General features: G+C 41.6%; 2 protein-coding genes across 2 annotated transcripts in view; one reads left to right on the forward strand and one right to left on the reverse strand.

The window, feature by feature from the left end:
* Positions 1–4769, reverse strand: part of LOC112225024 (nascent polypeptide-associated complex subunit alpha, muscle-specific form) — a 35338-nt gene extending 30569 nt beyond the window's left edge. The window contains exons 1-2 of the mRNA XM_042306955.1: positions 4603–4769; positions 1440–1465 (exon numbers count right to left, since the gene is read on the reverse strand). The gene's annotated coding sequence lies outside the window, so the exon portion shown is untranslated. The remainder of the gene's footprint in view (positions 1–1439; positions 1466–4602) is intronic.
* The window catches only part of LOC112225410 (ankyrin repeat domain-containing protein 10), a 34056-nt gene continuing 22788 nt past the window's right edge, over positions 3902–15169 (forward strand). Inside the window, exons 1-3 of the mRNA XM_024389361.2 lie at positions 3902–4270; positions 7923–8075; positions 12250–12341. Coding sequence (XP_024245129.1) covers positions 4073–4270; positions 7923–8075; positions 12250–12341 — 443 coding nt within the window. The 5' untranslated portion in view covers positions 3902–4072. The remainder of the gene's footprint in view (positions 4271–7922; positions 8076–12249; positions 12342–15169) is intronic.

Below are 15169 nucleotides of genomic sequence, written 5' to 3' on the forward strand. Positions count from 1 at the left end.
GCTGTTTGATGCTAATGCAGAACCCCACAGGATGTTTTTGTGTTGGTTAAGGGCAGTCAGGTGTGGAGAGAACCAAGGGCTATATATGTTCCTGGTTCTACATTTCTTGAATGGGGCATGCTTATTTGAAATGGTGAGGAAGGCATTTTAAAAAAATAACCAGGCATCCTGATGAGGATGATATCCTTCCAGGATACCCGGGCCAGGTCGATTAGAAAGGCCTGCTCGCTGAAGTGTTTCAGTCGTTTGACCGCTGACCCATTACGGATGCAGGCAATGAAGCAGTGATCGCTGAGATATTGGTTGAAAACAGCAGTGGTGTATTTAGAGGGCAAGTTGGTTAGGATGATAGCGGCCGGTAGTGGTTGAAGATGGACGGTGATGGATTTTTACCCTTTGGCAAAGTTTTTTAAAATTGTGTCGTTTAGAAGGAGTGCAAAGGCAAACTGAGTTATTGCGCACGTCACACAGTAGGCGGTCTCTAATGGAAATATGCAGATGCATCTCAGAATGGGCCAATAGTATCTTGCTAGCTCGCGCTTGGCTCTGCCCACCTCCTTGCTTGTTCTGCCCACAATGACTAATTTGTTCCCATTGGAAACGACAGGCTGTGTTCAATCTTAATTTAGTTATACAAATCTTTGATCAAACTGTACTTTACTGTATAATTATACAATGGCACCTCCTGCTGGCAAAAATAGGCAAAAGATAACATTGTACATCCTCCCTGGTATCCCATGCATGGGTTCTCTAATACTGGCTGTCTTCCCTCCTGACCCTGCGGACGGGCGTGTGAGGGGACTTGACGGCAACCTCTGACTGAAACAGGGTAGATAGCTATTACAATTCAGTTGCAGGTATACACTCTAAAAATAAAAGATTCCTGGAGTATCCTTTAGGGGTTCTTCAAATTGAAAATGTGGGGGAACCCCAATAAGTTCTTTGAAGAACCCCTTTTAATGGATCCTCATAACCTTTTGGGGTAAACAATAACACACTTTTAGTTTTCAGTGTTTATTATGGTTTTAGTGTCAAAGCAGAATATAAAAATCTAAATATGAGGTAAACTCCCAGCAGAGGCCCAAATCCAATGGGTTTATCCTCTGGCGTGTTGATATTAATGTGTTGATGTTCTCCGTATCCATAGCCAGAATGATTTTGAAGTGCATGGTGATTGAACAGGTTTCCTGTTATATTAATCAGAGGTGTAGGGAGGGTGAAGTCTGAATCCCCCAAAAAATACAGATTAACAAAACATGCACAAGACAGTATTCATACCTTGGTTTTTGTGGTGAAGGTGAAAAAAAACAAAAAACTGTTTTGATAATGGTTTTCATACACATACCTTGTCCATAATATAGAGGCCTATGGGATATTTGTTGAAGATGTAAGGTAGGAGGATGGTAAATGTGATCTGCATAACATACCAATTGACGTACCTTTGCACGCCTCCTTGTCTGTATACCTGCACAGACACAACAGTGAAAAGTTCAGTCATCTGCACCCAAAATAGCTAGCCTGCAACATATTCTTATAGCTGACAAACTCTTACCTCTGTTGATTGATATTAATTTAAATGTGTTCTTCACCTGCTGTCCTTTCAAATACAAACCCACATGTTTCAGTGGGGCAGTTAGGTTCCTGCAAGAACCCACACCAACTAAGCAGGTTTCTCGATGAACCCTACCTCCTATGGTGTACTTAGAATAACTTTGTGTGGGTCATTTTCAGTGCCAAGAACCCTAAGGTTCTTCAAAGAACATTGAGGATTTTAGAAGAACCTTTGTTGAATTTTTTGAGTATACACACACCACCTGTAAGGAATCATTAAAGTATTATTTTTTAGACGGTTAGTTGGTGTAGCCTATTGACTTAAAATCATCAGTAGAGAGAAGGTCAGCACTCTTTGAATTGAAAAATGAGTATTCCATTTTACACATAGCCAAACATTAGAAAGCATACCAACAAAGCCCAAAACAACTACAAAGATTAGCCTACATCTGTGCGAAGTTTTTGTTCAGTTATGAGGCAGAGAGGCTACATCACCATTATTCAGAAAAGGATGGACGTGAGTGAAGGGAGGTGGCGTGAGCAGCAGAAGCTACGTAGAATAAAATGTGTGCGTAAAATAATACATGCGCAGAACGGATCCATAGTTTTGGGGTGCGGGGTGCAGGCGAAATAGGGCTATCCTCCCTAATCACAGTGTAGCTTGCTTTGGAAAACTTCCCGATCTTTGTGGTTGAACCTGTGTTTGAAATTCAGGGTTTCATGGCGTTTATGAACGCAGTTGCGGACAGAACAGTGGAAAAACGATTAATTTTGTTTAATAGCAATTTCCGATAATTTTCCAATCATGCAACACGATAGAAATCACCTATACATTGACTTTTTAATATCTAAAACGTCTGTCGGATATCACAAAAGAGTGTGTTTTACTGTGCTTGTGTTCTGCGCTCTGTGAAACATGTTGCAATTAGACCATCGACTACAGGGTGGGATACAACCCCCAGATATGGAGTTGAGACAGTATCTCATTACTTCATCCACAACAATACTGAGTATGAGCACATATACTATACTTGCTTTCGGCAATGTTAACATATGTTTCCCATGCCAATAAAGCCCCTTGAATTGAATAGAAGAGGGTATAGTTAATCACCAGTATTTTTGGTAGTAGGCCAGGAGTTCCCAAACGTTTTCACTCAGGCCACTATTCCAGCATTGGCGAACATCCCGCGCCCCGCCCTTCTGCGCGCGCGCCAGGTCTATTTCTATGGGCAGAAGTCTGTTTGTAACTGTTCACACACCTCGTTGGTGGAGATAACATTTAGCATGTTTAAGGCTTATTTTCTGCAATTCAATGCATTTTGCCATAGGATGGATACTTTTTTTCCACCATTTTAAAGCACATTTCCTGCCATTCTAGACATTTTGCCATGTCTTGTGTGTTCATGTGGGCTCCCGAATGGCGCAGCGGTCTAAGGCACTGCTAGAGTGCTAGAGGCGTCACTATCATAACCGGCCATCCCACAGGGTGGCGCACAATTGGTCAAGTGTCGTCCGGGTTAGGGTTTGGCCTTCATTGTAAATAATAATTTGTTCTTAACTTGCCTAGTTAAATATAGATTTAAAAAAGAAAACATCTGGCCGTGATTAGACACCCGTGTGTCCTTGTAAACTGGTGACCCCCAATGTTTCGTTATATTTGAGTGACTCAAGCGTTACAACAAAATCAATGGGCTAAAAAAAACTAGCTAAATAACGTTTGCTGACATGGGCTAGTTGATCTGGACATTTCTGAGAAGTTATAAATAGCTCTCTAATGTATGCAATGACTGACATTACAAGAGGAAAACTGCTGATCCCCTCGCACACTCCACTGCTTGGCCACAGTAATAGTAAGTAGGATAAAAGTTCTCTTTAGCAGGAACTGTTACACGTATTTATGCATAAGCCATGCACATACTGAAATCACAGTCAAAATAGCCCGACTGGTATATGTGGATGTTTTGACCTACCTTAGCTGAATATAGGCTACTTACAATCCATTGTTTTAAAAATGTTCATACTGAGTAGTAGACTATCTGAGCTTATTTTGTGAATCGTAGACTACAGTATGTAACGCAATCTTATGTTTCATTGTTGAAACAAAAAGTTATTTAGGCAGATGTTTTTGTGCAATCTAATTGCAAAGAGCCATGCATCCAATTGTAAGTAGATCGGCTGGGTTTGTTGACGTTTTGCAGGTATAATAGCCTAGGATACAGGCAGGAATTGGCCGTATTTCTATTACAGGTATAAGATAATAAGGTGTGAATTTAGTGCCGAGTCATGCGTACAAAACTCCATTCCTGAATTTGCAAGTCGCTTCAAGTTTTATTCTCAGTGCATTGGACAAGAAACTCTAGCCTCATCACTGTCTCTGTGTGCTCAATGTTGCAAGCAAGCAGGGTGACGGTGCCTTAGTGAAAAGGCACTCAAAGAAGCATTACCACAATAATTACATTTGGAAACAGGCGACTGCGTTTACCGGTACCTTGCTAAAATAGTATTTTATATTAGTTTGATAATGTCGGTGGGCATTCAGTCGGGATTTTCAAGTGAAGAGGTTCTGAACGTTCGCTTCCCACTCCACCGGGCGTGCAGGGATGGAGATATCGGTGCGTTGTGCTCGCTTCTTCAGTGCACCTCAAACCCGGCGGATTTAGCCGTGGAGGACTCTTTCTATGGCTGGACACCCATACATTGGGCTGCTCATTTTGGAAAGGTAATGGGATTTTTTTTATTACCAAGAAACGAAAAGGCCGAGGCACAGAGTTTCTAACCATCTTTGGCCGAGGTTTCCAGCTGCCATTTTAAGACGGACTGACTGAATTATAAATATCTAGGTAACGCTAGCTAGCTAGCCCTAGATCATTACTCTTAGTTCCATTAGATTACACAAGTCATTGGACGAAGGCGTCTTCGGGGGGAGTTTTGTTAAGGTCCCTCCCTGACACGGTTCGGTCTGAACATTAACATGTGTCTCTTGCGGTACGGGGTTGGAAGCATAAGGACGGTATCATTCATATCAGCCAGAAATAACAATTTGATACACACCTTGATAACGTGTTCCCATACGGCCACATCTCCACGTTACAGCGCTTGTTTAGGGAAAACAGATGGAAGCCAAGAGGTGACCACCTGTACTAATTAGCTATCTAGCATGCTCCGAACACCTGTGTGTAAGTTTAACTCGGTAAGTGTGGTTTCTTTGATATGTGCACCGTTTACAGTGTCGCGGGCTCGATTGTTTATTGGTTGCGTTGGAAAAACAATAACCTGTCACGCGCCAAAAGGCGGTTTGTAAGCACACAGGACTCCTTCCCATGTGTAAGTGTATACATACACATTGTAAACAAGTCAACCGAAGGACGGGGTGAACTCCAGTCCAGCATACCAGATTGTTAAACTAAGAGGAACATTATAAATCCATGTTTTTTTTATTTATTTAAACTAAGTCAGTTAAAGAACAAATTCTTATTTACAATACCGGCCAAACCCGGACGACGCTAGGCCAATTGTGCGCCGCCCTATGGGACTCCCAATCACTGCCGGTTGTGATACAGCCTGGATTCGAACCAGGGTGTCTGTAGTGACGCCTCTGGCACTGGGACGCAGTGCCTTAGACCGCTGTGCCACTTGCTGCACAAATCAGCCTCATCACTGACTGGATGCTGATCGATTTGAGAGAGGTGAAAGTACAATAGCTACACTGTATAAATTGTCAATCTATTTTCAGCACACACTGAGAACAACACATTATGCCCTCTCTATTTCCCTGTCCTTGCCTGGTTAGTGACAGTATGCTAGCTCAGCCTCAGGCATTTACTGAAATCGAGTCATCTGTTGACTCTCCTCTGTGCTACTGAGTTATTCACACTGTGACTGTATCCTGTTACTGTTAGAGCAGGGTTTTACAAATAGCCCAAGGCATGTTCTGCCTGACTCGATGACTGAACACAAGGCAGTTTGTGGTTGTGAGAAGCATAGTTTTCTCACTTGTGTTGATCATAAAAAACTAACTTGCACAAACACAATATACAAACAAAATGGAGCATGGCCAACTTCCAGGTTACATCCTTGTCTAATAAATGTCCTGCTGCTGCTGCAAAAAAGATGTTTGATCAAGCCACTCCCACTGAGGGTCAGACTGTATTTGCATTGGGGTAAGGAAATTCCCCCCCAATTGCTCCAAATCCCCCCAATTGCTCCAACATTTGACATGTCAAATAGTTTGAATTTAAAAAATAAAACCATTAAAACACCCTTTATAGGTTGGTTTAACACCAAATGAGGTGGTAGGTCCCATGAGGCTGTTGGTAGAGCATGGTGCTTGCAACACTAGGGTTGTGGGTTCAATTCCCACGAGGGACCAGTACAAAAATGTTTGTACTCACTACTGTAAGTCACTCTGGATAAGATACATTACACAAATGTAAATGTAATATAGTTATTTGATGCATTATTATATTGCCCTGGTGGTGGTTAACTGGGTCTGATTTAGGCTTTGGCGGTGTACCATATACTTGGAAACCATGTATTTGGAAATCACTACAAATGTTTTTTCAATACCGTTAACAATTTTTAAAATTTTGATATACATTTGAATGTTGAAGCTACTTTTTAAGTAAATACCTGCAGTCAACTTGTGCAATATGTTCGGAGATAAAGAAGATTGCCTTCTTCATTTCACCGGTCACATCATTTTTCATTATGAAGCTTAACGGTAGTACCCGTTCACGTGGTGTTTGTTGTGTGCTTATAAACAATGAGAGACCGGAGCCTTGTGACTCACTCGCTGTTGTGCAGCACGAGCCAGGTGATCTAGTTACAGAATGGAATTCACAACTAAATGTTTGCCAGCTCAGATTTCTTATAACTATTAAGTTAACTGTCTAAAATTTGCTAAATGCTCTGCAGTTGTGCATTTGGTGTGCTAAATTAGTAGCTAGTTAGCTATCTAGCTAAGTGGTTAGCGTCTTTGAAAATCAAGCTTCGCTTGCCAGTAACAGCAGAAAATCGCCTCGTGGATCAAGAGCCTTGCATGTACTTGTTAGCATTGCTAACCTTTCGTATTAAAAAGTCTCAGTGGAGTTTGAAAATAGCGTCCCTTGTGTTCAGTGGCAGTATTACCAAATATCCATGTATGGCTGAAGGTCGGTATGACAATCTGAACTCATGAAGGTGCCACATTCATCTGTACAAACAATAGTACGCAAGTATAAACACGATGGGACCACGCAGCCGCCATATCGCTCAGGAAGGAGACGCGTGCTGTCTCCTGGAGATTAATGTACTTTGGTGAGAAAAGTGCAAATCAATCTCAGAACAACAGCCTTGTGAAGATGCTGGAGGAAACAGGTACAAAAGTATCTATATCCACAGTAAAACGAGTCCTATATTGACAACCTGAAAGGCCGCTCAGCAAGAAAGAAGCCACTGCTCCAAAACCGCCATAAAAAAGCCAGACTACGGTTTGCTACTGCACATGGGGATGTAGATTGTACTTTTTAGAGAAATGTCCTCTGGTCTGATGAAACAAAAATAGAACTGTTTGGCCATAATGACCATCGTTATGTTTGGAGGAAAAAAGGGGAGGCTTGCAAGCCAAAGAACACCATCCAAAGCGTGAAGCACGGGGGTGGCAGCATCATGTTATGTGGGTGCTTTGCTGCAGGAGGGACTGGTGCACTTCACAAAATAGATGGCATCATGAGGAGGGGAAATTATGTGAATATATTGAAGCACCATCTCAAGACATCCGTCAGGAAGTTAAAGCTTGGTCACAAATGGGTTTTCCAAATGGACAATGACCCCAAGCATACTTCCAAAGTTGTGGCAAAATGGCTTAAGGACAACAAAGTCAGGGTATTGGAGTGGCCATCACAAAGCCCTGACCTCAATCCTATAGAATATTTGTGGGCAGAATTGAAAAAGCTTGTGCGAGCAAGGAGGCCTACAAACCTGACTCAGTTACACCCGCTCTGTCAGGAGGAACAGGCCAAAATTCACCCAACTTATTGTGGGAAGCTTGTGGAAGGCTACCTGAAACGTTTGACCCAATTAAACAATTGAAAGGCAATGCTACCAATTACTAATTGAGTGTATGTATACTTCTGACCCACTGGGAATGTGATGAATGAAATAAAAGCTGAATTAAATCGTTCTCTCTACTATTATTCTGACATTTCACATTCTTAAAATAAAGTGGTGATACTAACTGACCTAAGACTGGGAATTTGTACTAGGATTAAATGTCAGGAATTGTGATACACTGAGTTTAAATGTATTTGGCTAAGGTGTATGTAAACTTCCGACTTCAACAGTGTGTGTTTGTGTGTGTGTACACAACTGTATATATTTCTGTCTCTTCTCAGTTGGAGTGTGTGATGCGTCTGGTGCAGGTGGGCTGTGGGGTCAATGCGGTGACCACAAGGTTTGCTCAGACACCCACTCACATCGCTGCGTTTGGAGGCCACCCAGAATGCCTGCTGTGGCTGCTGCAAGCTGGCGCCGACATCAACAGACAGGTACAGTGCACATGGATGCATACACTTACCGAAACACACACACACACACAGTAGGAAAAGGGGAACAGACGTAGTAAAAATGACAGCAGACAGTTTTTGTGAGAGGGGCTGAGCTCAGACTGATCCAATCAAAGGGATCATCCTGTCTTTGGGCCACCTGACCCTTGACCCATCTGAATTGGTACCAGTTACACATTTAGATTGAACGTACATTACCAGTCAAAAGTTTGGACACACCTACTCATTCAAGGGTTTTTCTTTATTTCTTACTATTTTCTACATTGTAGAATAATAGTGAAGACATCAAAACTATGAAATAACACATGGAATCATGTAGTAACCATAAAAATGTTAAACACATCCAAATATATTTGAGATTCTTCAAAGTAGCCACACTTTGCCTTGATGACAGCTTTGCACACTCTTGGCATTTTCTCAACCAGCGTCACCAGGAATGCTTTCCCAACAGTCTTAAATGAGTACCCACGTATGTTTTTCCTTCACTCTGCGGTCCCCAACCCCAATCTCAATTGGGTTGAGGTTGGGTGATTGTGGATGCCAGGTCATCTGATGCAGCACTCCATCACTCTCCTTCTTGGTCAAATAGCCCTTACCCAGCCTAGAGGTGTGTTGCGTCATTGTCCTGTTGGGGAAAAAATGATAGTCCACTAAGTACAAACCAGATGGGATGGCTTATCGCTGCAGAATGCTGTGATAGCTATGCTGGTTAAGTGTGCCTTGAATTCTAAATAAATCAGACAGTGTCACCAGCAAAGCACCTCCTCCATGCTTCACGGTGGGAACCACACATGCAGAGATCATCCGTTCACCTACTCTGCATCTCACAAAGACACGGCGGTTGGAATCCAAAAATCTAAAATTTGGACACATCAGACTAAAGGACAGATTTCCACCGGTCTAATGTCCATTGCTTGGGTTTCTTTGGCCCAAGCAAGTCTCTTATTATTATTGGTGTCCTTCAGTAGTGGTTTCTTTGCAGCAATTCAACCACGAAGGACTGACTCACATCTCAACATCAACTGTTCAGAGGAGACTGTCTGTTACTTGAACTCTGAGGCATTTGTTTGGGCTGCAATTTCTGAGGCTGGTACAGTGCCTTGCGAAAGTATTCGGCCCCCTTGAACTTTGCGACCTTTTGCCACATTTCAGGCTTCAAACATAAAGATATAAAACTGTATTTTGTTGTGAAGAATCAACAACAAGTGGGACACAATCATGAAGTGGAACGACATTTATTGGATATTTCAAACTTTTTTAACAAATCAAAAACTGAAAAATTGGGCGTGCAAAATGATTCAGCCCCCTTAAGTTAATACTTTGTAGCGCCACCTTTTGCTGCGATTACAGATGTAAGTCGCTTGGGGTATGTCTCTATCAGTTTTGCACATCGAGAGACTGAATTTTTTTCCCATTCCTCCTTGCAAAACAGCTCGAGCTCAGTGAGGTTGGATGGAGAGCATTTGTGAACAGCAGTTTTCAGTTCTTTCCACAGATTCTCGATTGGATTCAGGTCTGGACTTTGACTTGGCCATTCTAACACCTGGATATGTTTATTTTTGAACCATCCCATTGTAGATTTTGCTTTATGTTTTGGATCATTGTCTTGTTGGAAGACAAATCTCCGTCCCAGTCTCAGGTCTTTTGCAGACTCCATCAGGTTTTTTCTCCATCCATCTTCCCATCAATTTTAACCATCTTCCCTGTCCCTGCTGAAGAAAAGCAGGCCCAAACCATGATGCTGCCACCACCATGTTTGACAGTGGGGATGGTGTGTCTTCTTGCCACTCTTCCATAAAGGCCAGATTTGTGCAATATACGACTGATTGTTGTCCTATGGATAGAGTCTCCCACCTCAGCTGTAGATCTCTGCAGTTCATCCAGAGTGATCATGGGCCTCTTGGCTGCATCTCTGATCAGTCTTCTCCTTGTATGAGCTGAACGTTTAGAGGGACGGCCAGGTCTTGGTAGATTTGCAGTGGTCTGATACTCCTTCCATTTCAATATTATCGCTTGCACAGTGCTCCTTGGGATGTTTAAAGCTTGGGAAATCTTTTTGTATCCAAATCCGGCTTTAAACTTCTTCACAACAGTATCTCGGACCTGCCTGGTGTGTTCTTTGTTCTTCATGATGCTCTCTGCGCTTTTAACGGACCTCTGAGACTATCACAGTGCAGGTGCATTGATATGGAGACTTGATTACACACAGGTGGATTGTATTTATCATCATTAGTCATTTAGGTCAACATTGGATCATTCAGAGATCCTCACTGAACTTCTGGAGAGAGTTTGCTGCACTGAAAGTAAAGGGGCTGAATAATTTTGCATGCCCAATTTTTCAGTTTTTGATATGTTAAAAAAGTTTGAAATATCCTATAAATGTCGTTCCACTTCATGATTGTGTCCCACTTGTTGTTGATTCTTCACAAAAAATACAGTTTTATATCTTTATGTTTGAAGCCTGAAATGTGGCAAAAGGTCGCAAAGTTCAAGGGGGCCGAATACTTTCGCAAGGCACTGTAACTAATGAACTTATCCTCTGCAGCAGAGGTAACTGGGTCTTTTCTGTGGCGGTCCTTATGAGAGCCAGTTTCATCATAGCACTTGATTGTTTTTTGCGACTGCACTTGAATACATTTTCGAAGTTCTAGAAATGTTCCGTATTGACTGACCTTCATGTCTTAAAGTAATGATGGACTGTCGATTCTCTTTGCTTATGTCAGCTGTTCTTGCCATAATATGGACTTGGTCTTTAATCAAATCTTCTGTATACCACCCATGTCACCACAAAACTGATTGGCTCAAACGCATTAAGAAGGAAAGAAATTCCACATGTCATGTTTAACAAGGTTACACCTGTTAGTTGAAGTGCATTCCAGGTGACTACCCTATGAAGCTGGGTGAGAGAATGCCATGGGTGTGCAAAGCTGTCATCAAGACAAAGGGTGGCTACTATCTCAAATACACTTTATTTTTTTTGGTTGCTACGTGATTCCGTATGTGTTATTTCATAGTTTTGATGTCTTCACTATTATTCTACAATGTAGAAAATAGTAAAAGTAAAGAAAAACCCTTGAAGGAGTTGGTGTCCAAATTTTTTGACTGATACTGTATATTTTAAGAAGAAAGATATCCATTCTGTTTTGTGGCTATGGTTGTTATTACATCTCTAAAACCTCCTCAACCCCGTGTTTGTTATGAGCCCCAGCTAGCCTGCTTTTATCTCCGTGCTGTTCTATTAATGACTGACAGAAAACCACTAGTCGGTGTGTATGTTCACACGTATGCTTATCTACATATGAATAGACAATATTGTTTTTATTTAGACTTGATGTCATTGGTGCTTGTGTTCTTCTGACATGTCATTGTGTTTACGCTCCTGTCTTGTGTGCACACATTTTCACTGACCATCTGACGCTTCACTGCACCACTCAGAGACACCTGAATAGTAGGTCATGATGGCATAACTCCTACCTCTACTCTTGGCTTGCTGCAGAATGTTACTGGTATTTCTAATAGAGCTTTAATACAGCTTACATTTAAATTCAACACCCATTTAAAAAATAGCCATACAGTTTCCCCTTCATTAAACCCATCACCCTCTTTTAACCCCTCCCTTGTATGGAATGAATAGAGCCACCCAGGGATAAGGTGCAGGGTGGGTCACCACTACAGCATGTCAAATGGCCTACATTCTCTGGATGTGAAGAACAGCGGTTATGGATGGAGGAGGGATATGTTGGAAAAACACTCAATCTCTCTCTCTACCACTCTTTCAGCTCCTCCCTCACTTTCTCTCTCATGGAGGAGGGATCTATATATTAAAAAAAATGCTCGCTCTTGCCACAGCCTTTTACATCTCTCTCCCTCTCTCTCTACTGCCTTCTCTCTTTCTCTCATGCGTGATACTCTACAGCCGTGTGGCCCACCGTGCAGCTGGGGTGAAGAGTTCACTCTGCCTCTGGAGAACTTTACCCTGGTGTCTGGCAGACCTCACCAGACACTGCTCTAAGGGAAATGAGAGGGGGGAGGCTAACCTGCTGCATATTATTGCAGCACAAGAAACCAATGTGAGCAACTGCTTCAGTTTGTGTAAATGCAGTGTGTAATGTATTTCTTTCCTTCTCTTTCTCTATAACCTCCAACTCTTTCTCAGGACTATGTGGGTGAGACACCCATCCATAAGGCTGCCCGTGCAGGCAGTTTGGACTGTGTCAACGCTCTCCTGATTCAGGGGGCGAAAGCTGAGTAAGTCGTGCTACTGCACCCCCTGTGTGCTCTGTCTTCCCCTCACTGTAACACCCAAAATCTCCTATACCTACACATTTACAGGAGGACTCCATCAAAACCCGAACAAGCTGTGCTTTTTTATTTATTTTTAGGACAGTTGACACTGAGCTCCATCTTCAAACTGTGGAAATTGGTGTGGATTTTTCGGGAATGGTTCTTAGGTTCTCTGGATAGATAATGAAGTAGAATAACTGCACAGGGACTACCAGTGGAATAACATATGTTCTTACCCTGTAACAATTTATGTGCAGATATGCTGTGTTTAGAACTTTTTTTTCTCAAAACTTGATTAATAAAGGTAAGAAATATAGCTGCCTGTACTTAGACTTTGTTACAAGGTAATTACAGGAGTTATACCCTTAGTTAGTAGTTACCCTGAAATTACGCCTATGAAAAGTAATGTGTTGCTGAGTTTTCCTCCTCCGTGTGAGTCCTGTTACTGTAGCAACCAGACAAGGAAAGCAGAACAACATGTCTTTGGAAGGATGCATGTTTCCAGATAAATGGAGAACAATAATACAATTCCTGATAAATTCATGCTGAATCCCAACATGTTGCTCCGCAATCCGCTGCTGTTCCTCAATTTGGGCCATCTGACGTCACAACACTCCCTACTCCAAGGGATTCTAACTCTATACCTGGAGAGGTATGGGAGGGTGCAGACTTTTGTTCCAGACCTGTACACACCTGACTCAATTAATCATGGTCTTCTGTTTGGACAATGATTACCTGAACTGAATGTGTGTGTTCAGGGCTGGAACAAAAGCCTACATACCCAGTAGCTCTTCCAGGCCAGGGATGAATACCTTAGTCTATAAACTGGTGTGTGAGAATCTCTCCCTCCTGCACTAGTCACAGTCTGATCATGGAGCAGTGTCTTTTCAGGAAAAATATTTGTGATACCTCTTGTTTTTGGTGGAGTTTTCCTGCAAATGTGACCCAGGTTGATAAGCTTTACCATCTGCAAATTATTTTGATATGTTTAAACTGTAGATTATTATTTGTAGAATTAATATAGCATTACTGTCTCTTTGTTCACATTTGCTTTGGTAAGTGTTTTTCTATAGCTGTAGCGCCTGACCAAATGCACATTTCCTCATTACGAACCTGAAGAGGAGAAACGGACAATTCCTGGTAGATTTGAACAAAATGGAGGTAAAATGTGTTTTTAAAATCTTTTTTACTTGCTCGGAGATGACACTGAAAACACATCAAATGATGTCCCAAAACCCCTTAATGAGTTTCTGTCCTCGTTGAACCAAACAATGTGAAAGGATTGGATCGGTTAAACTTTTAGGCAATGTGGCAGAAACGCCACATAACAAACTGGTTTCACCTATCCAGTCCTTTTCTGACCATTTGTCATAAATAAAAAAACATCTAGTTGAGAATTTGTTTATCATATCAGGATATAGCCAGCCTGGTCTCCCATCACTATAAAGGGCTGATGCAGTGCATGCAGGTAAATTGTGAGTGAGAAATATGGAGAGGGACACACTGACAAAGTATGAATACTGTAGTGTTAATTACCCCCATTTGTTCTTGTCAGCAGATTGGTTGAAACATTAAATGCATAATCCAAGAGAAATTTGCAACCTTTCTTAATAGAAATAGAGAATACAATTATATGCTGTGCAGCAGCTCCTATGATCTGACAAAGAATAGAAGCTGTTGCCGTTTGAAAAAGGCTTGTTTGGTGATAACAGAGAGAGAAACTACTCCAGCCATTCAGCGCAGGTGCCCAAAGTTCCAGAAAGCTGATAAGTCGTTTACCTGACGTGAACTACACACCTCACACTAGACAAGTCCTGTGTTTTTAGTTTAGCCATATTTTAGGTTAGCATAACTCCAGAACGAACCATGAAATAATTATTGTTAACACCAACCGTTCTTAATCTCTCACACCCTCTATGTTTTCCAGAGAGACTAATAAATGGACAAATACAGAAACATACAACCTGCCAGTCCTGTTTTGTGTTTTGATTGTGTGCATTTGATATACCTGAGAGGAATTGGACTATGACTCAATACTTGCATAATCCCTCACAACTAGCAGGGCTTGAAAGGTCGGTGTTTGACATGATTAAAATAGATACAGATGAAGCTCTGCTCGCCATACTGTGGATGTGCTTCTAAAAACGCTGTCCGTGCCAGCTACTTTATCTCCTTGCAAGTAAATGGGTTCATATTGAGATCTGAAACAAAAGTGCCCAATCAAACGTTTTATTGAGGGTAGGCTATATCTGCAGTTTCCCACAAATGACGGATGTAAAATGAACAGTCTCAAAGAGGAGAGAGATTATTTTAGAAGGCATGGTATAACACTGATGGATTTTTAATATAGGCCTACATTTGCTCTGCTGTCAATTATTCTGTGTGTTAGACGCTGCCTAATCTCAGTTAACCCAGAACTAATGTCTTGCATAATTGGTCAGATGCTCAATGAAGTTCTGGGTGCATTCGGAAAGTATTCAGACCCCTTCACTTTTTCCACATTTTGTTACGTTACATTCTTTTTCTAAATAATACCCCATAATGACAAAGGAAAAAAAACAACTTTAAAAAAATAAAGTGGTAATTTATTACAAATAAAAAAACAATACCTTATTTACCTAAGTTTTCAGACCCTTTGCTATGAGACTCAATTGAGCTTAGGTGCATCCGGTTTCCATTGATCGTCCTTGATGTTTCTACAACTTGATTGGAGTCCACCTCTGGTAAATTCAATTGATTAAACAGGATTTGGAAAGGCACAAACCTGTCTATATAAGGTCCCACAGTTAACA

Source organism: Oncorhynchus tshawytscha, linkage group LG26, assembly GCF_018296145.1.
Source record: "Oncorhynchus tshawytscha isolate Ot180627B linkage group LG26, Otsh_v2.0, whole genome shotgun sequence".
Lineage (NCBI taxonomy): Eukaryota > Metazoa > Chordata > Actinopteri > Salmoniformes > Salmonidae > Oncorhynchus > Oncorhynchus tshawytscha.